General features: G+C 45.6%; 1 protein-coding gene across 3 annotated transcripts in view; it reads left to right on the top strand.

Annotated features, from left to right (window-relative positions):
- The window catches only part of LOC141963012 (calcium-activated potassium channel subunit beta-2), a 106,145-nt gene that overhangs the window by 41,858 nt on the left and 40,612 nt on the right, over window positions 1–23,675 (top strand). The window contains exons 1-2 of one of the 3 annotated variants that reach the window (XM_074911902.1): window positions 10,749–10,822; window positions 12,983–13,132. The exons of the other annotated variants lie outside the window; for them this stretch is intronic. Coding sequence (XP_074768003.1) covers window positions 10,749–10,822; window positions 12,983–13,132 — 224 coding nt within the window. Of the gene's footprint in view, window positions 1–10,748; window positions 10,823–12,982; window positions 13,133–23,675 lie in introns of those variants that run through there. 3 annotated transcript variants of the gene reach the window in all.

The following is a 23,675-nucleotide window of genomic DNA, read 5'->3' as shown; positions in this document are numbered from 1 at the left end:
CATGCAGCAAGGCATCAGAAATGTCCACAGAGACAAGATGAGGAGTAGGCCCCCTCTAGCACACACTCCACACCATGAGGCTGTCCCAGCCCCAGGCTGTCCTCAGACACAGGGTGTTTCTCACCTGGGCCATGGCAAAAGCTTTTTGGGAATGCCATGCCAAGCACACAGTGTAAACCTTGACATGAAGCACTGTGCAGCAAATGAGCAGCCCACCCTGCCTTCACACAGGCTGGTAGGAAGCTAATTCTCTCCATTGCCTGATCCAGGGAGGTCCAAGAGAGCTCCCTTTGTTGCATGAAAAAACTATGAGGTGATAGCTTCAGGCAAGAGCAGATAGTGGGTCCAGACAGAGGTAACTTTGAACTCTCCCACAAATCCCCCACCTCCTACAATCTGCCCTAACACTGGCATCATTCATAGACTCAGCACAGGGATGTAACTCTCTTGTTCTCTAACTTGTGTCTGAGGAGCCACTGAGTTAAGGGAGGACAGCGTGGTGCCAGCAGGAGAGGAAGCTGGTGAAGCCCATAAGCTCCCTTAGCACTCTCCTGCTAGATCACATCCTTCCCCCAGTGATGGGAAACAGTTTAACTAGACATTTTTTGGGCTAAAGGGGCTTATTACATGAAACCTGTTCGACCCCTTGCAACGTGTGTGCCAGCATGTTCCAGCTGGCAGTGGTATTTCAGTTGCCCCCTTCAGAGGAGGGTCAGTGCCACCCTGGCAGCCCGGCACTGCCTGCTGTACATGACAGGGTGCTGAGAGCCCAGGCAGAGGAAGGGGCCATACAGGCAGCATGCAGACCCCAGAGTTGGTGTGCTTCCAACTCCCACATAGCCTTGGTGAGGGGGATCCGGTCCCCACACAGATCCTGCATGGATCACCAAATTTCCTGCCTTTAAAAAAAAACCCAAAACCCAGTAGGAATTCACACTTAAGATTGAATCTCCATGCTCAAACCCATTGGTTCCCACATCTGCTCATTCAGCAGCCTAAGAACAGCAAAAATTAAGAGTTTGTGCACAAGTTCAGTGGTATCCCCTAGCGCAGCAAGATGAAACTTTTAGCAGCAAGGTCACACAGAAATTCCTAAATTTGCCATGCATCATCCTACTCCCACACAGCCTTACAGGGCTCTCAGAAGAGGAAGCAGAATCTTTTGTTTAAATCTGTGTACATTTCAGTGCATTAATGAAGTTCTCAGCTCTCCATTGACACTGAAAGGACACACTACACCATGCTTTAAAGGGTCAGGAAGAGAGTGTGCAACAGCTTTTGACTTCTGACAGCAAGTTACTCCTTTAAAACCCAAAACAGAGGCATTCAGTGTGGTGCCTAAAGCCTACCCAATCATGCTGCTGACCCAGAGAGGTCATTAGATGCAAGAGGGCTGCACAACATTTATAAGCCATGAACCACCAGCCTGGCTGTTTCTCTACTGAAAGCCACAGGTCAGGATTGTCCAAGTCCTCCCTTTCCCCCAGGCAGGGCTGAGGAGACACTGCACACCCAAAGCAGCAGCAAGGTACGCTGAAGAATCAGTATTTCAGACCAGTATATCCATCCCCTTTGACCTGTGGAAAAATGGGTTTAACCTGGGGATGGTATTAAAGTCTCACAGTATAGACAAACAGCAACTTGCTTTTAGTGTCATATTTTTACCACTGGTTGGCCAGTTTTGCTAAATTGCATGTCTACTCCTCCAGAATGCCAAAGACCAACAAAACTGGCAGTGTATTGTTATTGCAGTGGACAAGTGAGGAAAAGAACTTTACAGACCTGGGAGTCCATCCCAGGGGAGGGGAGGCAGAGCCTCAGCAGTAGCAAGTGACACTGTGCATTTAACTAAAACTCTGGTGGAAGATGAATAAGGGCTGACAGACCTGTTGTTCTAACAAAAAGTTTATCATGATCTCTGTGGAAATGAGGTGTCTCTCACTGCACCAACTGGCAAACACAAAGAGACAAGGCGAGTAGATTGACTGGAATCCCAATTACACAGCACAGGGTCAGACAACGAGGGTGCTACGTTCCACTGCCTCACAACACTTCAAAACCCTTAAGAGGCAGTTTTAAACAAAAGGCTAAAATACAATCTCACTTCTTTCCAGCTAGAAAAGAACAAAGAATTTCCCACAATGGCCTCTGAAAGATTAAGCACATTATTGTTAACGCTGTGTAGGAAGTGGACATTAATTAATGCTGAATTGCAAAGAAATTCCAGTAGTATCACATATTTCACTCCTGCCACTGCAGCAATGAACTCATTATGAATAAAGAAATTAAAAACATATATCAGAAGGCAAAGTTAATGATCTTCCACTTATTAAGTGTGAGCAACATATACAGCTGGACCAGAATGAGAGGAAGTACATGTCTCAGCTTTTGTTACAGGATAAGATCACAGCCCAGAACACATCCTTTGCTGAGTATGAAATGTTTATCAAGGGATTTCAAAGATACACACTGTGACCTTGAGCCAGACACTTAACATCTGCCACCCAGTAGGTTTTCTATCTACAAAACTTTAACAGCAGCACTTACCTCCTGTAAATTCAATCAAGTTTAGGGCATGGGGACCACTTTGCTGCTCTGTCCTTACGTGGTGGATGTTACAACAGTTGGGGACATCCTTGAGACTTCTCCAGCCACAACAAGGAGACAGAGAAATCACATCTCAGGGTAGCATGAGCAGGTATTTAGGAGCAGACATGGCAGAGGATCTGGCAGGAACCAGAGGCCCCTAGGCATGGTGTCTGGCAGGAGCACTGAAGCCCAGCAGGAGGTGGTTACAACCAATCGAGGGAAAATTGGGCTCAAAGGAAGAGCTGAAGGTGAGACAAGACCAGCTGAAGTGGATGAAACAGATCAAGCAGTATAGGGTCAGTCAATCAAAATTGTATTTGTGCTGCCAGGAGGAGGTTGAGGCTTTTTGCGTTACCAAAGATTAAAAAAACCCCAAAGGTGTAGGATTACATAATCATCCTTAAACACAAGTGCCAAAGCCACAGCTGCAGTAAATCAGTAATGCTCCAAGGACACCTGAGAGTGGCTCAGCTCCATGAACAGACCCAGCCCAGGGACACCAGCTCTTTTCTTCAGCATTTGCTTGTTCCCAAGACATCCGTCACCTTGCAAATTAACCCAGGCTGACACTCAGCTAGGTGCGTCTGCAGCTGCAGTGAACCTTTCCTGAAAGTTCCCATCTCAGATATTTATTTCAGTAGTTCTTGCTTTCATATCTTTACTATTTTTACTACTTCCATTAGTCTTTTTGGCTTGAACTGAACAGTTTGCCTTCACATTATTTCCATCATCACTCTGCCCATATCTGATACATGTGTCAGCAACTGCAAAATTCCACGAAGCTTCACTAAATCCATGTTGTCTGGTAAATAATAGCAGCATGTCCCCCGTTCAAAGAAAACGATGAGAGGCTTATTAACATAGCATCAGATGAATTTATGTTTTATATAATTACGGAATTTAAAAAGAGATGTCATGCAGGCAATCTTTAGAGTCATAATAGACAATCTGTAAGAAAGAACAAAGGAAAATAATTTTAATAAAACATTATGCCATAAGCAAGAAATATGCTTCATGTATCATACATGAGAAAAGATAGTTATTTGATGTAAAATGGAATTGTGACCTTGCTGCAGAAGCATTCGTTACCTAACGCTGCAACAAGCAAATTAATGGATTTTGGAATGATGCAAATAGTAGTAATAATAATCATTTTGGTTCCTGGCATTTGCTTGCTGACAGCCAGATTTAGCAGCAAGTGTTTTGTATTATTATTTATAAAAGGGATTGCAAATAGAATTCCACATAACCTTAAAGACATTACAGAAGCACGTGTCTAGTGCAAGGGTATTACACATGAGTAATCGAGGTTTTGCAAATGCTTATAAGCCAAGCAGTGGAAGCTCAGAAACAAAACACTGGCTGCCAGAAGAGTATATGCTTTATGCAAGAACACATATGTACATGGTACTATCAAGTAACACATCATTCTGGCATTGGAAGCCCTACATGGAAAGGTTTGACTATGGTTACTATGGAAATTACTCATGCGGTTTCATACGCATGGTGCATGTGATAAATGATTGTGTGATGATTAGTCTGTGTTTAAGGGAACTGTTGCACTCCCGGGAGGTGTTGAATTGTCAGGTTTGGACGTTGCCCTCCCTGCAGAAAGTCTCTCCAGTGATAAGCTATAAGGGTTGTCTGTATCGTGGTTGCCCCCTCCCTGGAAGGGTTCAAGGCCAGGTTGGATGGGGCTTTGGGCAACCTGGGCTAGTGGAAGGTGTGCCTGCCCATGGCAGGGGGGCTGGAACTAAATTTTTAAGATCGCTTCCAACCCAAACCATTCTATGATTCTATGAATTATCTCCTCCCTCAGGTCCCAGGCCAGTTCTTGGCCTTTCTGGGCTGTAACTGCCCCAGCCCCCTGCTCTCCAACACGGCCACAGACCTGTCCTTTAGCAGCTGATGGAGAAGGTCTGTCCTTCCCACCCCCTCCGCCAGCCTGTCTGCAGAGCACTGGGAACAGGCTTCAAGAATGATGTGTTATCTGGGGCAAAGACTTACTGAGAGAATGACTGCTGCTCCTGGAGGGGTTGGACAGATAGAGAAAAGCTGATGGTTTCACAGTGATAGAGAGTGCACTCGAGTGCTCTGCCCTGGCTGAAGGATATGCTGCCAAAATTTAAGAAAGGGAGCAGGAAACACCATACAGGGGTTTTACCTCATTAAACCTGCACAAAACCTAAATCAGGCCTTAGGAGCAGCTTGCAATGGAGCAAGTATTCCGCGTGGAGCTGGCAGAATTGCCTTTGTTTTTCAACAAAGATCACAGATAGGTTTCTAAAACACCTTGATGTGTTTAAAATGGTAAAGTTATTAGGCAAGTAGGTATAATAAAAGAAACATCTCTGCAAATGGAAAACCCCCAGGCATATACGCCTTCAAAATGATACTGCAATTTTAAACTCTGATAATTGCTTTGTAATGTAAGCAATTGCATTATGAGCGTGAACACCGCAGCCAATGCATCACTGCAGCCGTACCCTCAGCTCTGGCTTCAGCCGTTTCCCTCAGCAAAGTACCCTCTGATTGCAGTAGGCTTAAATGAACTCATGGCACAGCTAATCGCATATGCTAAAGTGAGTTCGTTTAATGGACAAACCTGGCTTCCCTGTAGGCCTCTGTGCAAGGCTGGTGGGGGGAGAAAGCCCCACGCCATGGGGCAGTGATGGGCACCGACTCCAACACTGCCAGCCAGGAACCTGTCCCAGAATGGGAGTGAAAGCTCCAGCAGCTCCCCCAGAAGGGAGGGCACCAAACAGCTTTCGGTCTCTAAAGCCATGATTTATTAGAAAACCACTGGAATGGTACAACTTTTCTAAGAAAACTTCCCTCCTCTCAGTGAAACAAATTAAAATGGAGAGGGCTGAAAACAAACCTGATCGCACCCTTGCGGATGATTGTTTCTTTCAGGCTTGCTCTGAATTTAGCAGCTTCAGAGGCTGCATCTAAAATATATTCGATTTCCCTTGGGTCCCAAGCATTTTTTTTCTTCAGCCATTATCACCCAGGCTGATGTCCAGCAGCTCCCAGAGGTTACCAGCTCCCCATACTCAGCCTCCTTAAGGCCCCGCGGCAGCAGCCAGGGCAGCGCCAACCAGCCACCTTCTCCCTGCCACCTCTTCTACGGACTAATGCACACAGTAAATCAGCAAACAAACACAAAGTCCCACTGTATCACGGAGGGAATTACATTAGCAGTGAAATTGCCTGGAGGTACAGAGGAGGTTGAATTTGGAGCATGGCAACCAGCAGCTCCCCAAAGCTGGAGCAGGAGCTACATGTGGCCAGGCTTATGCTGGCAGTGGCCGAAGTGCCATAGGTGACCCATGTCCTCCAACGAGTTCGCTGCTTATGCTTTCCGTAGAATTTGGGCTGAAAATATTCATGGTGGGTGCCTGCTGCAGGCTGTGCTTCGGGTGGGAAAGCTTCACAAAACAGCTTCACAGTTTCTGAGCAGTCGGCTGGAGAGGAAACGCTGTGTTTTGTCTGTGTTAAAGGCTCTGAAGCATTTAATTGAAAAGCTTTAGCAACCCTGTACTTAGGAGAAGGAGCTGGGAATTTGGCAGGTTTGCCATCAAAAGTGCAACTTGCTATTTCTGGGAAAAAAAAAAAAAGCCAAACTGGCCAAATTGTGAACCTATCAAGGTTTGCAAACACTCAGTAAAGACCTGCTCAAACAAACATAGCTGCCACATCCCACAGGCAGGCTTCATCCTGGATGCCCTTCTTCCCACCAGACCCCAAGAGGGGACTGTGCCCCTCCCAGGCCCTTGGGTTTCAGAGAAGGCAGTAGCTCCTTCTGCCTTCTCCTTCCATCAGAGCCATCCCCGGCTCCATCCCACAGCCCTCAGCCTCTTGCTGGGTGCTTGGGGCTGGGCGCATCCCGCTGGCACCAGGGAGGGTCTGGCCCCTGGTGCAGGGGTTGTACTGAAGCTGCCTGGTTACTCTCCCACAAACCCCACTGTGATGTGGGATCATCCACATCAGGATCTGAGTCTGGTTTTACCCACACCTGTACTTGTCCCCCAGACCTTTCAGCAGCGCTACAGTTGTAGTCATTATCACCTCAGAGTGCTGCAACTTTCTGTACTTTCAGTTCCTCAATTACATTATCACATTAAACATTCCTGGTGCTACAGGAACAGACTAAAAATAATAAGCTTGTATCTTCCTAATACAAATGAAACCCATTTGTACTACTGAGCATGTAGCAGGCTCATTGTTTCACAGTAACGAAGCTTTCATCTCAAGAGATCCAATTCATAAAAAAATACTTGCCAAGGCTGTGCACATTTTTTTTTTTTTAACTGCTACTGACATTCCTTTAAGTTCAAATGTGATTCAGGATTAGACCAGCAATTGAAATAAAATGAAAGAGCCCCAGAAAAGAGAAAAAAATTTAAAAAATCACCTCTGATTGCAGGGCACACCCTTGCTACCCTCAGGCAGGCAGCCTCGTGCCCACCCCAGGCTGCAGGCACCCAGATCCACACACCCTCCCCTCCTATAAATAGCTGCAGACACCTTTGCTCCACTTCCCAAACTAGAACACATTGCAAAGGAACAGCAAAACACTATACATGAGCTTGGGGTTTTTTTCTTTTTTTATAAATGTCAATTTGTAACCAAAACCACCCAAGGTAGGCAATAGCACAGCCAAGGAGATGCTGTCTGCAGGCAAACCAACTGAAGCCTGCAGGCACCAGCTGGGGGGCGAGAAACAAGCAGGTTTTGATGCTTTTCCACTTTTCCCTGTGCCAAGCTCCAAGTCACAACGGTGTGATTAAAATGTATAACATAAAAATTGAGATCTGCCCCTCTGTCTGCTCCAGAGCTTCAGGAAGGGTAAACAGTCTGTCTTCAGGTCTGCCCAAGGCCTCTAAGGTAACATCCCCCACTCCAGGAAAGTTGTGTGGTGGGACCTGACACCCAGGCTCTGCCCTGACGCTCTGCTTGGGGGAGATGCCACTCCTGCTATACCCGGGCAAAACAAAAATGAGCCTGTTTTCCCAGCCTGAGCCACACTGTGGTTGCAGAATGGCACCAGGTATTAGAGACCCCAACACCAGGCACCAGTGCTGTTGGACCTGACCTCCCTCCAGCCTTCCCTCCATCGAGGGAGCCTAGAGATGAGGCCAGCTGGGATGTGCCCCATGGACATCCTTCCCATCAGGGGCTCCATCTTTCTCTGCTTCCCTCCCACCAAGAGGCACAGGCATGGACATCTGATAGCAGCAAAGGCTTTGCTCTTTCTTTCAAGCTTCAGAAAGAAAACTAAAAGGCAGGAAACAGGCAGAGAAGAGGCTTCCCCTTGTATTTCCCTTCGGGCCTGAAAAGGCAGCACCCAACCACACAGCAAGCCAGGGACACAGCAGAGGCTCATCTGCCCTCCCATGCCTCAGCACCCACAGTGGCAGCAGGAGAGTGGATGGGGGAAGGATGAGCATCTCTCTCCCCTTTTTCCTCTTGACCAAGAGGAGAGTCAGGCCTCGCTTATCACAACTTCAGTTATTTAAAAACCCATTCCATATCTAGAATAAAGTCATGTTCCTAACATGGGTCAACTGCATCAGAAATTAGTTTGATTATCTTAACCCTCATTTTTAAGAACCAGTGCATCATTGCCCATATTACTTGGTAAATGGAGGTTCGAGCACTTCACACTTTCCTGGTAGGGGCAACATATTTCCACCTGAGATGTTGGCTGCTAAGATTCAAACACCTTGAAACCACAGGTCTGAATCTGAGGCCTCCCCAAGCAGAGTACATGATCCTGGGTGTCTCCTGCCCAGATATTAGTCATGCCACAACACCTTATGGAAACACAGATTTTGTTCCAAATGGCCATTCCTGCAGTATGTGATAGCCCTACTGCCAGAGCTGCCTGCAGGAGCCTTCCTCTGGCTGCTAGGCACTTCCCTGGGGGTGGGCAAGCTTTAACGGTGAGCTCAAAAGCCTCTTGCAGGGATAAGAGACACCTCATGGTTCTGGCACTTTGTTGCTGTTTGTTGTATTAATTCAGACAAATTAGTGCCACAGGACAGAAAGTGCATAAGGCCAGTGAGAAAACATGGAGAGGAAGGCAACTTGCCCCACTCTTCATCCTCCCTCTGTTAGCCTCTGCCAAGAGCCAGCTGCTGGAAAGGTTTTGTGTGAGAAATCTAGGAATGATTTTTGATTTCTGATTTATCTGATAAAAGGAATTGAAAGCAGCTCAGCTGCACCCTCTTAGGGTTGTCTTTCTGTCCCCTCTTCTACCCCACTGTGCTCGGCATCATGGAGACCCCCACGCATGGCAGCATCATGCCACTGGTGGTGTACACATGGGGAGTCAGAGCTTTCTGGCTGTAGGTGCCCTGAGGACAGCAACGTGAAAACTTCTTTCTAGCCCCATACATTGCCTCATCCCTCTGTAACCCTGGGCAGCTATACCGTAGAGCTTCCTGGCATTGGGCATTCATGGGTCAAGCTCTTCACTTACACTGACTTTTTGAACAAAATTACCAGCTATTTCAAACACAGTGTTCTTCGCCTCACCTTAGATCAACTTTTCCAGCAATGCTGGTTCCCAGAAAAAAAACCACACAAACCCACAAATATTCAGCAAGCACCTTCCCTCCGACTCAAGCAGCCACCAGAGCACAGGCAGTGCTCTGCTGTGTGCCGAGGAGGGGTCAGGCAGCAGGGGCTCATTATCAGAGTAGGAGGGCTACGAGGCAGCATCAAACACGCCAGGCACACCTCCTGCAGAAAGTCACCCTCTCGCTGAATCTTTGTAACTGGTGATCAGTCCCACACAAGGCCAGAAATCTGGTTTATTAAAGCATGAACTGCTGAGACCCTCGTTAGATGCCAACAACATCCTCCTCTTAGGATTATTTACCCTGCAGAGGGGGTTACTGACCCTGGAGCCACAAAAAGGATTTTTAGCGGAGATGGTGCAGCTGGGGTGCATTTCCCATCCATGGGGTGATACCACGCTGTTTCGTGGAGAGGCTGCTTCCCACACACATCAGAAAATATCCAGTATAGCTGCAAGCACACAAGGCATATGTTTCTGTATAAGGTATCTATATAGTATAGCTCCTCTTTCTGCTTTCACTGTATTTTATCTTTAAATTGGGAGAGCTTTTTTGTAGCAAATCATCAGAGAGGAACAGCTAGTTACCAAGGAGATTCTCTGATGAATCAGAGACTGACTGGTATAAGATCTAGACAGGCTGTATCTTCTTAATTCGTGAGACCTTACATTTTAAACAGGGGGAAAAAAAGATCCTATCACAACCAACTATGGACCACGCCAGCAAAAGCAGCTTTTATTTTTGCCATAGGAGCAAATAGCAAGCACACAGCGTGGGAAGTCAGTGAGCAGCCTGAGACGACCGAGAGTGTCTCTCCGGCACACTCTTGACTCAGAAAAGCAAATACCACCCAAGGACAAAGTGGTCTGATGGAGGTGATTGAAGGAAAGGCTGGGAAGCCCCTGATTTCACACCGACATGTGCAAGGATACACAGGGATGACCAAGTGCTGGAGAAAGAGCTACACGCCTGCTTCCACACAGCCCTGGCATTTCAGAAAGTAAAGGTTGCACAGCCAGGCGAGGTGCTGCCTATCCGTGTGTCGGCCACAGGCTCGGCACAAGATTGGGACTGCCCCAACCCTGAGCCCGCTTTCCTGCCCAGCTCCTGCAGTTTTCTTCCGAGGAGCAGGTGAAAGGGACGAATTTTGCCAAATGACAAAGGCACCGACTCCACACCGAGCATCCTGCCCTCACAGGGGTGGCTGCCATGCCCCAGAGGAGCCCAGGCAGCCAGGGATGTGCAGGCAGAGCGGATGGGAAGATGAGTTTTTATAAAGGTGGGGATAACAAGGAGCTGCATGAAATTAAGTTTGGCAAGAGAAAACTCAGCTTTTTTGGGCTTACTTTATTCAGAAGGTCTTCGCACCCGCTTCCTTCTAGCGGCTCATTTCTGAATAATTACTGAACACTGGTGCTTTGCCTCTATTTAAAAACACAAAGTAATTAAAACTGCCTGGGAACTGCGACAGCAGTGAGAAATATTTGGAGACATCGAGGGACAAGATATATGGAAACATCCTGCTTGTAGATAGGCTGTTTTCCCAAAGGTGGAAACTACAGAAGTATGTAGATGAGAGGGAAAATCTCCCTGTCAGATCCCATTGAAATCTCCATTTTGGGCACTGCTGCTCCGCTGCTGCTAAGGTAAACTTGATCCTTACTGGGGGAAGCTGCAGGATGCGTCGAGGTGTTCGGGATGGGGATGGTGCTGAGAGCTTTAGACGGGCTGTTGTGAAGTATCAGGCAGTGAAGATTAAAGTGTGTGTTAGAGCAAATTCAGGCTTGACTCTAAGTGCACCCTAGAAAAGGGTTTCCTAGAGCAGTTACATCTAAGAAGAGGCTGTCACGAGTCAGGCTTTAACCAAGGATTTGAGTGAAGGACATTTTATAGGCAAACAGTTTCAAGCGCTAGTTTGAGATATAAATTACACTTGCTCATCTGAGGAATGAATTAGCTGTTGGTAGCAGTTGGGGGCTGGAGCTAGAGGCTCAGAGTAATGTTTTAGTGATGTATATTGTGATGTTATAATGGGGGGACAACTTAGAGTACCCTGTGGGCCTCATTTGGAAAGGAAAATACTCCAGAATGGTGCAATAGAGACTGAAAACAGCATATGGGGTAGGGAAGGGGCACAAGAAACACTTGCTCACAGCAAGCTGCTTTTGGCACCACAAAAAAAATTGTCAGGAAATTCCAAGCCATGGCTCTCAGCCAGTGGGTAACTCACTCTGTCCCCCTCCAACTTCACACACAGGGGCTTGTACAGCATTCACTTGCTGCACTTCCCAGCTGTGCCAGGCAAATTAAAGGTGTAGCAGCAGCAAATTAAAACAGGCTGCCAGCTTTCATGCACTTAATGGGCTACTGGGTCTTATTTGACTTCATATTTATGATCTTCATTCACTTTAGGGTGAAGCTCAAGTCATTTATATGTTTGCATTTCAAACAGAGAAGGGCTGAGGAAGCAGTAACTGCATACAAAGTTCCCACAGGCAGAGCACAAACTGCCACACGCTCCCCAGCTTACAAGCATCATGCTATGCCACAACAGTGCCATTATTCCAGCCTGGGGCTGATTCGTGATATCCATATTCCCCAGAAAACATTCAGAGTTTGTTTTTGCAAATGTGTACAAGCAGCAGCTGCTAGAACATGAACCCTGTCTTACACAGGGCTTCTAGTCCAAGAATAGCAAATGGGCAGGTTAGGGATTCACAAATGGAGAAACTGAGGCAGCAAACATTTAAATAATTTGGTTAAAAACCTGCAACTGAACAGAAAGGGTCCAGATAGGAACTGAAGTCTTCACTTTCACTGCTTTGCAGTAATTATTAGCCTGGAAAGCCTTGGAAATTCATTGCTCATGTGACTTTTGCTATGCAGCAAATCTGGTCTGAACACAGCAACTAAACAGTAGCATAGACCCTGGGCTGGAGTACCACCTGCATTCTGCCTTCACTTGTGAATTTTGACTGCAATAAATGACTAGGAGGTTAACAGTGGTCTAAACACCAGCTTTAGAGTTATGTTTGTTACCAAAAGCATTTGTCTGTGTAAACACCTAGAATAGGGTCAAGGAAGGAGGCAGGGATTCATGAGGAATATGAACTGCTATTTGAAGGGTGGCCTCTACCAAGCCATGGTGCTTGACAGCACATCTGGTCCCTTAGTACTAAACTGGTGTTGGAATGGGAAGATATTTTGTTACAGATAAAGCTAAAATACAAAGAAACTGATGTAGTTTGCTCTGGACCTCTGCATGCGTATATTCTTACACGGTGTTTCTGAGAAATCAGTTATTCTTGGCACATATAGCGTCTGTTGCTGAGCACAGAGTCCAGGCACTGGGGAAACTTATGAAACAGCCATACAGATTAACTATTGGTCATAATCCACTCAGTCCCACTTGAAGAAAGCCTGTCTTTCCCCAGGAAGGATTTGTTGCCTTGCTAGAAATCCCTTTATTCACCAGGAGCCCCTTGGCAGGGCAGGTGGGTTTTGCCTCACAGGGATACTCTGTGCTAGCTTCAGCTATTGACTCCCCCAACCCAAAAAAGTGTTTAGATGGATCCCACAGGGTACTACATCCCCTGCATGGTGTTGCAGCAGCATTGCCTTACCTCAGCTGGTCACCCCAGGGAACACTCCAGGAATCCCCAGGCTGCAGTGGGTTGAGCAAGCCAGGTTTGGGAGCAGGAGTCAGAACCAGCCCAGCCCCTCACACGCCCTGGAAGGCAAAGCTTGGCGCCAGCACAGCAGGGAGGTGCAGGATCCTTCCTGACAACCTTCTCTGAGTGACCCAGATTGCGTCAATGGGCTCTGGAGGGAGCCCGCAGCCAGTGCTCTTCAGATGGGAGCATAGGATTTGCAACATGGGGCCCAAGAGAGACAAGGAGCACGGCAATGGGAAAGGAAAGCAGAAGGCCTCAGCACCCTTCCCACCTTCAAAGCTGGTAAATGTCTCTTATTTCTTTCTACTCTTTTAAACAACCTAGAGACATGACCCCCTCTCTGTGCCACTTTGCATGCCAAGTGGCAGGGTGTTGGGGGGACACCAATGCTGAGGGCTGAACCTTGCCTTCCAGGCTGCTATTCAAAAGCCCAGAGGCAGCCCAGCAGACTGGAGCACTGCATGTGTCCGGAGTGACCCAGCATTCTTCCCCTTTATATGTAAAGACCATTTGGTAGATAAGTGCACCAATAACCAGATGCTGCATGTTGTGCCAGCAGAGGGTCAGCAGTAGCAAAGGAGTCTCCTGGGTTCTGCATGCTTGTTCAGAGGCTACAAATAGAGAAGTAGTGATGCTTGTAATACTCCTTCAGGTAAAGAGCAGGCAGAGGCAGCAAAACTCAATCAGTGAAGGGGTCTGTGTGAACCACTCTGAAACGATGCATGGGGGGACATGCCAGAAGTCCCTACTCCCATGGGAGTCTCCCTTTGGGACACTGCAGCTCTGCAGTGCCTCTTGGCTCATATAATCTTGTTTAAATGCAACAAGCATCTTCCTCTATGCAGGTGCAAGCCATGAGCACCATTACTCTGGTTATATGAGCCACTTAGAGCAACATTGCATCTCTTAATGGAAGAGAGGCATCACAGCAGCAGGTACACTATGGACCATTAATTTACTGCCAGGTGACTTGACCCTAGACTTCAACACACATTTAACTAGAGGTCTACAGCAGAGATATTACAGTGCAACTGTAGAAATGCGTTTTTACAGGAATAGTTTTTGTGCCAGTTGAACTCAGTGGCAAAATTCCCTCCAGCTCCTATGTGCCCAGGGACTCACTTCTGTGTGTCCACATACAGGTAAATGCTGTTGGGTGGAATATTTGGTTGTTAACAAAAGCATGAGGCAATGCTATTTCAAGAGGTGTTTCACCAGAAATGAACCAAGGCAGAAAGGATGGAGATGGATAGAAAATAATTTGTCCTTTAGCTAAAGCTTCCCCCATAGAGAACTGAAAATCTGCACTCATCAGCCCCACAGATGCTTGTGCTTCATACATACACCAGTATTCTTTGCTGGACTGGGTCCAGATCAAGTTGGCTTCACTTAGCACCATGCTCACCCTTCAGCACAGGCACATACCTGCCACTTAGTGCTCAGAAATATAATTTCCTAGCTGCACTGCCAGGGGTCTGCCGTTTATTACTATAGGCCAAATTTCTATACAATGTCAGTCAGTTTAACTCCTAATTTGCTCAGCAGAGCAATGCTCATTTCTGAAACAGGTCAGCTGCACCCATCAGTTGGTAAGCTGGTCTTGATAACTGGTATGCATCCAGCAGCAGTTTTATGCTCTTGCTAATATCAGTGGAGATTTTAAATTGCCTTTAATTAGAGCTTTGAAAGGTCTCACTGTTTCTCAGCAATTAGCTTCTGTACTGGGTTTATTTGAATTGAACAGTAGCCCTCCACACTAGAGATGTGACAAGCTTGGAAAACTGTCCAGTTTTTACTCTGCTTCCAATTCTTAACTTTACTGCTGATGTGTAAAGGCTGGTGGGGATATAAAATACATCTCATACAAGAGAAGAACAAATGAGAAAAAAAATCTCAGAAGTAGCTTAAGACCATCTACATCCTACCCACATGCTCAGTGTTGGGTTTATTCTGCTTAAACCCAAAGTCTGCCTCCACTAATAGACAGCTTATTAGCTCTGAGTGAAGCTTCATGGTTTTGAGAAGCACTGGAAGTTTCAGAGGTAGGGGAGCATGATGGAAAGCATCCCGCTGCTGCTGGTAGACCTATCAGGTCTCAGCACTGCAGGCTGCCTCCCAGCAATTAGCAGGTCAGCATTAGGAGGCAAAGGTTGTTCCCAGATGGAATTTGCAGTCAGCACAAGGTCTTTGTGTGGAAGCAAAAGACCTTTCCTTCCCCCTCATCCTGTCTCCAGACCTCTCCCCTCCCACTCAGCACACATCTATCCTTCAGCATCCCCCCTCTCTGTCATTTTCCCACCCAGGTCTTATTCTAGCTCCCCAGCTGTCCTCAGGCTAAGATACTACATCTGGCACTGCAAATTGCCTTATCTCTGCCATCTCTTCACATCCCTCTGCCCTCCAGTGCTCCTGCCCTGCTGCATTGCCCCCACACCAGCTCCGGAGCTGTGGCAACATGCTGATCTGAGAGACTGTGTGCTTCCAGCACCTCAAAACAAGCCTCCAGCCAAGTTAATAAAACCATTTAATACCACTTCTGACTGGTGCTGAAGCTACACTGCTTAAAATAATTGCATTTCTCACTAGTTATGGATAAAACAGACCCTTTTTAATCACTAAGATATGGCCTGATGTGCACTACAAGATATTAACAGCCCCATAAGTGAAATAACAGATACAAGACAAAACTAAGTCATAAGTGTTCTCAGATGCCTGCAGATCAATCATTTCATATCATCACAGGACCATTTGCCAAAGCTTTCCATCATTGTACAGTCTTAAAGCCATAGGACACCTCCTAGTTATGGCTCTGCCTTGTCTACAGGAGGCAGAAGCAGGGAAAGAAGGTGCTTGTTTGCCTTCAAACACAAGTTGGTGGAAAAGCTGAAAACAGAATCTGAAACTTTTGATTCTTTGTTTTCTGTTTCACCCAGTGAAAAAAAGTCCCTTGTCCTGTCAATCCTTTACAGTGATTATAAAATTGATATTACTTTCAAAATGTTTTTTCTTCAGTGCTTTCTTCAAAGTACACAGCCACTCCTGATCTCATGGGCTCAAACTGTACTCTTGGTATTTTTGCTATTGATTGCAACCTCCTGAACCATAGAAATAAGTAACTCCAGCAAAACAAGAGCACAAGTGCTGCTAACATGGCAATCACTCCTCAGGATCCAAGCCTGCAGTTACATAGCCTGAGACAGAAACCCATTGCCTCCTCCAGGCAGCACAGGTGCCAATTTCCCTCCATTTGGGGATTAAATAGATGACCACACAGCAGTTAGCCAACCTGTCTGTATCCCTATCAAGTGCTGTAAATGCTCAAGCAGCAGCACAGTTTCATCTTAATTGCATAAGCACACAGCTCATTCAAACTCCACTCAGGCCCACACTCAAGGATTTAAAGTAGTCTTTAGTGTAGTCACTGCCTCAAGTGTGTTAGTCTCCCTTGCATACACATAAGGTGCTTAAAGGCTTCAGCTCCCATCCTTACTCCTGCAGTACAAATGATTGTTTCATTTTATGGTGTGGAATCAAAGAGAGCAACAAGTGACTAATGTCAGAGGGATCAGAGAGCAAGGCAAAAAGTTTGGACAGAAAAGCTCAAGCAAAAAAAGAATCCACCAAGAAGAAGCAGGTGAGTTTAATCCATCCCCTTTTTATCCTTACAACCGTACTCTCAAACCCAGAAGCAGCAAATATCACCAGGGCATCAGAAAGCCAGGGTTGTTTTGGAGTACTGCTCCTAGCCACATGCCCTGCATCTGCAGGAGGGACCATCATGTCACACAAGCAGCCATTCCAGATTGGCCATTTCTGTAGGCACCTGATACAAGTACCCAGCCACAGTTGTAAGTCAATCAAACCATCTGCAGCTTCCACAAACAAATTCATCATGTGAGACAAGTGCATCACTTATTTTTACCACAACTGACAGCCACAAACATGGGAGGCTGAAAATTCAGCTCATGCCAAGGAATACAATGGTCAATAACAGCTCACCAGTAACGACAGAAATCCTGACCTGTGTAATGGACCAAGGATAGAAAGACAACTCATTTATTTCTCAATTGTTTGTAATCTCTCTAAAACTAAAACAGTTGGCTCCCTCAGAGTTATACTGAATAAGTTATTGCTATAGTCTATCCCAGAACTCCTCCAGCAATATGTCATTAGATCTGCTGTCTGGTACTACAGGCAGCTGCTGCCATCCAGTAAACACTGATGAGAGCACACAACTCTAGAGGAGTTATGCTTCTAGGAGTATGTTTCCACTAAAGGAGATGCCTTTGGAGTTCAAGCATGAAGCTGAGGCCAACCAGGCACTCAGGTTGAGCAGTTAACATACTTTAAAGACCCTCTAGACAGTCCTGGATATACAGTATGTGCCGTAAGGAAAGGTTCTTTATTTGGGGGAAGTAGTCTGCATGGAGAAAATAAAGCAAATCCCCCTTTCCTGATAATAAGCCTTAAAGACTGGGGCTCCCTGTTGTAGGACCATGATGAAACTATTGCTTCTTCAAGCAGCTGGCTGAAATCCAGCCCTCAAAAAATATTGTCAACTATGTATGTACGTTGTTAGCTGTCCTGAGAAGGAAAATGTTACAGAAATATGGACTACCATTCATTGCTGTCAGTTTTATAGGACAAGTGTCAGCATAACACAGCCAGGGCCTCATGCTTCTGATGCCGGCAGGAGCCAGCAGTCCCAGAAAAGCAGGTCAGGCAGCCTCATGCTGGGCCCCAGGATCACCATCAAGGTCTACCAGGACAAGCCTAACTCAAACATCTCTCATTTCACACCTTCTCCAAGTCTGCCTTTTCTTCCTTCACCTTTAACTGAAACCTGTGGCTATGCCACACTCACCCTATGCTTCAACAATCAGGTTTGCATCCCCTCCCACCACCAAGCAGGTTACCATCTGCACTTGTCCCCTTTCCAACACTGCAACTAAAGCTCTACTTCCCATGTCATTTTCCCACTTTGAGATTATTTGCTGCCAACACACCTCTTCTCCTGGCTGCACCTCATGTTCCCCCTAAACTGCACCACCAGCATTGGCTCTCGGTGGCCACAGGAGCACTGGGGCTCTGCCTCAGGCTACTAACCCCCTCATCCATCTGGCACAGGCAGCACCAGTCAGCTTCCCTCAAGCAAGACCTTATTACTAGAAGAGCTGAATTTTCCAAATATTGACTCATTTCACCCTAAATAATATAATTCTGTTATTAATGCCTTTAAAGCTTGATTTCACTTTCTATAGTGAAAATAGATACTTCAGAAGTGACTTGGCTGTATCAAAGATAACTCACACATAATGGCAGCAGAGCCAGGCCACATTTAGTACAGTCTATCAGCTAAACTAAAACTCTCAGACCCCCATCTGCTCTTGTCTAACAGCAATAGACATAAATCAATACGCTCATTTCTGCACAGTTCTTTCACGACGATATGCCTACCTCAGGAGGAAAATACACACATTCAGCCTTACTGAACTTCAATGTAGATTATAGTTAAACATAAAATGGTGGCATCTTAATGTAGAACAATATACATAGTTTACTCCAGAAGGCTGCAATACCAGGAGTAAAGATACTTTTAGAAACAATACAGAAACAAAAAGGAAATACTTCAAACTACTGGACACAATACCTTGGATGTACAAAGAGTGCTTTTCCACTTGCTTGCAAACACCTTTCAAACAGCTCTCAGCTCTTTGGTTCAATGCTTCCCAAACACAGGCTTGTCCAAAATGTCTTATCAAAAAGCTTTGCAGAACCACCCCCAACAAACAAACCAGCCCTGCTTCTGGGCGAACTATTTATTTGCTCTTAATCTAGCCTCGATTGTGAGCACCTGGAACCCACAAACACTCAGCACAACCTGGGCTGATTGCTCTCAATTGCCATAGTTTCATTAACTTTAACATATCTCTAATGACAGTATCAGCTGAGGACCTAGGAGCAGCTGCCTTTGTTTATGAGCCCAGGTAGTGTCTGGAGCTAACATAGTAGAAAAAAAAAAAGTATATTATTTTCCCTATTAAGTCTGAAATCAGGACAATAGCAAGGGCTATCTTGCTTGCAAGCAAAAGGTTTTGCTTTGTGATACATTGATTGTACCTCTGAAATTCAGGTAAGAGGTTTAGCATCCACTTATTTAGCAACAACTTCAAGGGACAGTGAGCAGGAGGCAGAAGACGTTTTGGACATTTTCATGTGGTTCATGTTGCTAAGGAAACCACGTCCGTGATGCCTGTGGGCTCACCACAGCTGGGTCACTTGGGCTTTGCTTCTCAGCGTAAGGGGTGAATCATAGCTGGAGAGTAAAGTGCAGAAACTTGCTAAGGAAGGCCATTATCTCAGATTTCCACTCACATATGAAAAGATACAGTGTTAGTGGTAGTTAATAATAAAAAACACTAGCAGGAGAAGATCTATATTAATACTTTTGCTAGTAGTAGCGTGCTGTATGTTAACAGTTATATCTAACCTTTCAAATAGACACGGGAAAAAAAAAATACTATTTTTTTCCACACGCTGTTACAGGTCCTGTCAATGTTAGCATATAACATTAGGATACATCATGCCAAAAATGTCTTGGTGACACAACACTCTGAATATCAATGTTTTCTAGTTCCCCTCACATGACACAACCAAAGCCTGAATTACTAAACACCTAGTCATTTCTGAAACTATCACCAGAAATAGATGTTTGTGCGAGCTATGTGTTGCACTAGTAGCAACAGTAGGCTTCAGTTTGCAGACATGGTGGCTGAAGAAGTAGAAAGGCATGGTTATTAACTTCTACCAAACCAGTTAGGTGTGCTTACAGTTATATATCCTCTCCACCTGTAAATTACGTGGTCCCTCTACACCCTTGTGCACCTTGTCTCTGAGAAGCCACCAAAGAAGTACCTCTTATTTCTTTCTGTTTGTTTCAGGTTTTTTTAATCTTGATTTTATTTCTGCAAATAGTGGTGAGTTTGATATAGGACCAGGTGTTCTTAGGCTATCATAAAGTGTGAATATTACAGAGGTCCATTAGAGGCTTTCATTAGTGCTAACAGATATATCCTTGTACTTAAGGCTCCAGCTGGATAACCATCCAGAAACCTTTCAGAGCCTCATAGGTCCCCAGTGTGGCCTAGAGCTCTTCTGTTTGATCATGGGAAGATGTGGCAACCAGGAGTGTGAACCAGGCCCAATTCTGCTCCTTCTTGAAATTCAGGTCAAACCTTCGAGCTGGTGGCAGCCAGTATTTCTTACCCCAATGTTTTTCTTTGGCAACCTAATAGGTCCCTTAGTTTGGGCAATGCCTGTTCAGTGTTGCCCTGGAATAGATCTGGAATGGATTCCAGGGAGCTGGTAGCATTTCTACTGAAATGAATGATACCTCAAGATGTACTGAAATGAAGAAAGGAGCATTCAGTGACTTGTTTAACTCTGTGTGCCTTCCTGTAGTGTATTTCCACTGTACTTTCAGACTTTAAGATTTTCCATCTGGCATTAATAGAAGAAAATATCTACGAGTTAAGAGCTTAAGCAGTCGGGGTAATTTCTCATGTCTGCTACCACACGCACTGAGAAAGCTGGAAATGCCACATGACTCTTTTCTCTCCCGTTCCCCCAGCCAGGAGCTCATTTCATTTTCCTGTGCAGGAAGAGCTGGACTGCATATTTCTTCACTTTGCTGTCAGACAGTTTTGTAAGTGTCAGAAAAAGAAAAGTCCAGGGCACTGCCAGGAGTCGTCCAAGTAGAGAGAGCTGCTGACTGGGGCCTGACAGAGCCCCCAGCCAGGGACCGGGCACATGGGCATTTCTGGTGCTGTGACCTCCGGCTCTAGCCTTCTATTGGAGCATTTGGAGGACTTCAATGAGGATGCTAGGCAGGTTTTATTTTCTAAATGTAAATCACTGTGAAAGCATGGGGAGGGCTGAGTTCCTGCCATGGACCTTGAAAGCAGTCAGGGTTTGGGTTGCCTGGTCCCATCTTTTTTGATTCCCCAGTCTCGCTGCTTTGGTAAACAATGCAAGCTAATCATTGCATGATGCCTTTCCTGAAGCAGATGGCTGCTTTCTTTTAAAGCTTTCTTACCATAGAAGTTTGCAAGTGCCAAGATCAGTATTTAACCATTAAGGGCTTGCGTTCGGCACAGGCACCCCATCAGATCATCTTCAGGAGCACCGCCACTCATGCCAAAGCACCCACCCCGACGGGCCAGCTTGGCTGGTTCACCGTATCTTTGAGTGACTTTAAGCAGTGGTTTTGTGGATCACACTTGCGTGGGCCCTTTGATGTATGTCTGACTGTTTCCTTCAGGCAGGCTGCCTTGCAGCAGCTTCTCATCATTCGTTTCAAAGGAGACATGTCAGGACCTACATTACAGTTGGGCTTTTAGAACCCTCAGAGCCCCAAGGCCGGGGAGTCTCGCAGCATCCTCTTCCCACCTCCCTGCTCTGCAGCAACCACCAGACAGAGAGGGTGGATGATGATGCAGGGGCATGATTTAATGGTGGATCTCAACATATGCAGCAGGTGACTTAAAGACTAGGGTCCTCCACACCACTACAGAGGATCTACCAAGGATGTGTTGAATTTATGAACAATTTATTTTAATATTTACCATATTCCCTACTGTCTTCTGGGCAAATATTATGTTACTTCAGCTAACACCCACCATACCTCTTTTACCTTCAATTTTGTATACCTTGCCAAGGAGAATATCTATATGCTATGTTAGAGGTTTCCACTTGCTGATATAAGCTGCCATTTTTCCAAATACCAAAACATTACTAGACCTCTATGTAAATGTCTCTCAAATGTAGAAGAATGTGATTTAATACTGCTTCTTTCTGGTCCAATGGGACGTTTGCTTGTTTCTACAGTACAATCATTACTGTTGCAATTTATCAGCCACACAAAGATAATAACCCTCCTATGTCTTGGATAGAAAACTTGACTATAAAACTTTGCTAGGTGAGTTGCAGTACCCCTTCCAGCTGCAGCTGTTGCATTATGTGTTCTCAGGTTTGGGGTATTTGGCCTCAGGATTCCTCAGTTATGTTCCAAATTTTCTTTTAGTCCAAAGCTTGGAAGCTGAGATGAGTTAATACCCAAACCTACCTCTACTCTTGAGGCTGCAATAGTCCAACATTACCTCTAAGTGGGATGCGATGCCATCTGGTGAACCTTGGCTCAGGCGACTGATAAATTTATCTGCTGCTGCCAGCTGTGAAACGGCAGGGTGCCTGAGATGAGCATCCGCATCATCCACCCCCGCGGGCCAGGATGTTGTTCTTTGTTTCTGGGTCTAGATAAAAATTCATCAGCCTTTTGGGAAGGGAAAGCGTGTAAGGGTTAATAGTACAACAACGTTGTGAGCTCCTAGGTGACCGTTCTGCCTGACATGATAGGAGTCTTGTGGGAACACTGCTTTTGTGGGATTTTCATTATTTTCTTGGGTCTATCTGGAAGAGAAGGGCTAATCTTATGCAATGTCAGCCACATATTCTCAGACGAAAACATGTAGAAATGGTTTATTTTATATTCAGCCAACAACCAGAGCACACAGAGTAGCCTTGGATTCAAAGATTCAAAGCCAATTCCTCAAAGCCCTTCCCAAAATTTAACCCAAGACCCTCAAGTGAACATTTGACTTGATATCTACTGATTATCTTTCTAATTACTTGTAAAAAGAGATGACTGATTCCTGAACTAAGACTTACTGAAGATTTAACAGCTTGACATTTGCACATTAGTGACTGTGTCACTGAATTTTCCCATCCACTCCCTTAACTCAGCTCCAGGGCCAGGGTTGTATCATGAAGAACCTACAGGCAACATACAGCAATGTTGGAAAAGGCAGCAAAACACCCCTGTGTTGTCTGGCTGCTGGCTGCAGCTGTATATGGCTCAGAGGGGAAACCTGTCAGAGCAAAACCCCGTGCATATCACGTCATCAATACTGTAGTATCACATAGCACATCACGGGCTACCTCCAGGGTAGCCAGATGACCGAACCCAAAAAACAACCTAAAATAATTTGCAGGTTTTCTGCTTCCATGCTCCCTAACACAACTGGCTCTAAAGAGAATTTTGCTTGTTTCCACACTGCCTTAAAGAACCCTTCACTTAGCTTTGACCTCAAATCCTTGTGCTTCAGATAGGGCTGAGAGAAGATTGTTCCTTAGGACTTCAGCACTTGTTCATTCTCTTAAACAGATTACTCAAATCTCCTAAACAAATATCAGACTAGTTCTTCGATTAAGCATGGGTGCTAAAATGACCCTGCTAATAAAATCAGCATTATCTAACCTCATAAAATGGAGAGGGAAGCCTTGGATTTAATTTTGACTTGGTAGATACTGTCATGGTAACTTATGGGACTGCTTTCCCTCTCTGTTGCCCTATCTCTAATATTCTTGCAATGTTCCTGGAGAACCAATACAAAAAAATTCAGATCTTCCAGGTCTTTGTGGAAAAGACAATATACTGATGAAGTCACTGGGGCTATGCACAACCTGCTCTTTTGTTTTACTAGTGCTTATTGCTCTTTCCTTTTCTTGTATTGAGCTGTTTGGTTGATTTCAGCGTCAGTGCAAGGCTGGTTTGCACAGTATCCCTGACTCCTGTGTTAATCAAAGTGTCATTGTTCGGAAGTGGATTTAGCTTAGTGCATTTGGCAGGGTGCTTCAGTGCAGGTGCTTGGGCACGCTGGTGTACCCCAGAGACCACCACGGACACATCCCCTCTGCCTGCCACCTTTGGGTGATTTCCTCACCATGCAGATAATAGCCAGAGTTATTTATGGTCTGAGTCTATCAG

The sequence above is a fragment of the Athene noctua genome, chromosome 8 (assembly GCF_965140245.1).
Source record: "Athene noctua chromosome 8, bAthNoc1.hap1.1, whole genome shotgun sequence".
NCBI classification, from domain to species: Eukaryota; Metazoa; Chordata; class Aves; order Strigiformes; family Strigidae; genus Athene; species Athene noctua.
This window is presented reverse-complemented; position numbering and strand designations above follow the sequence as displayed.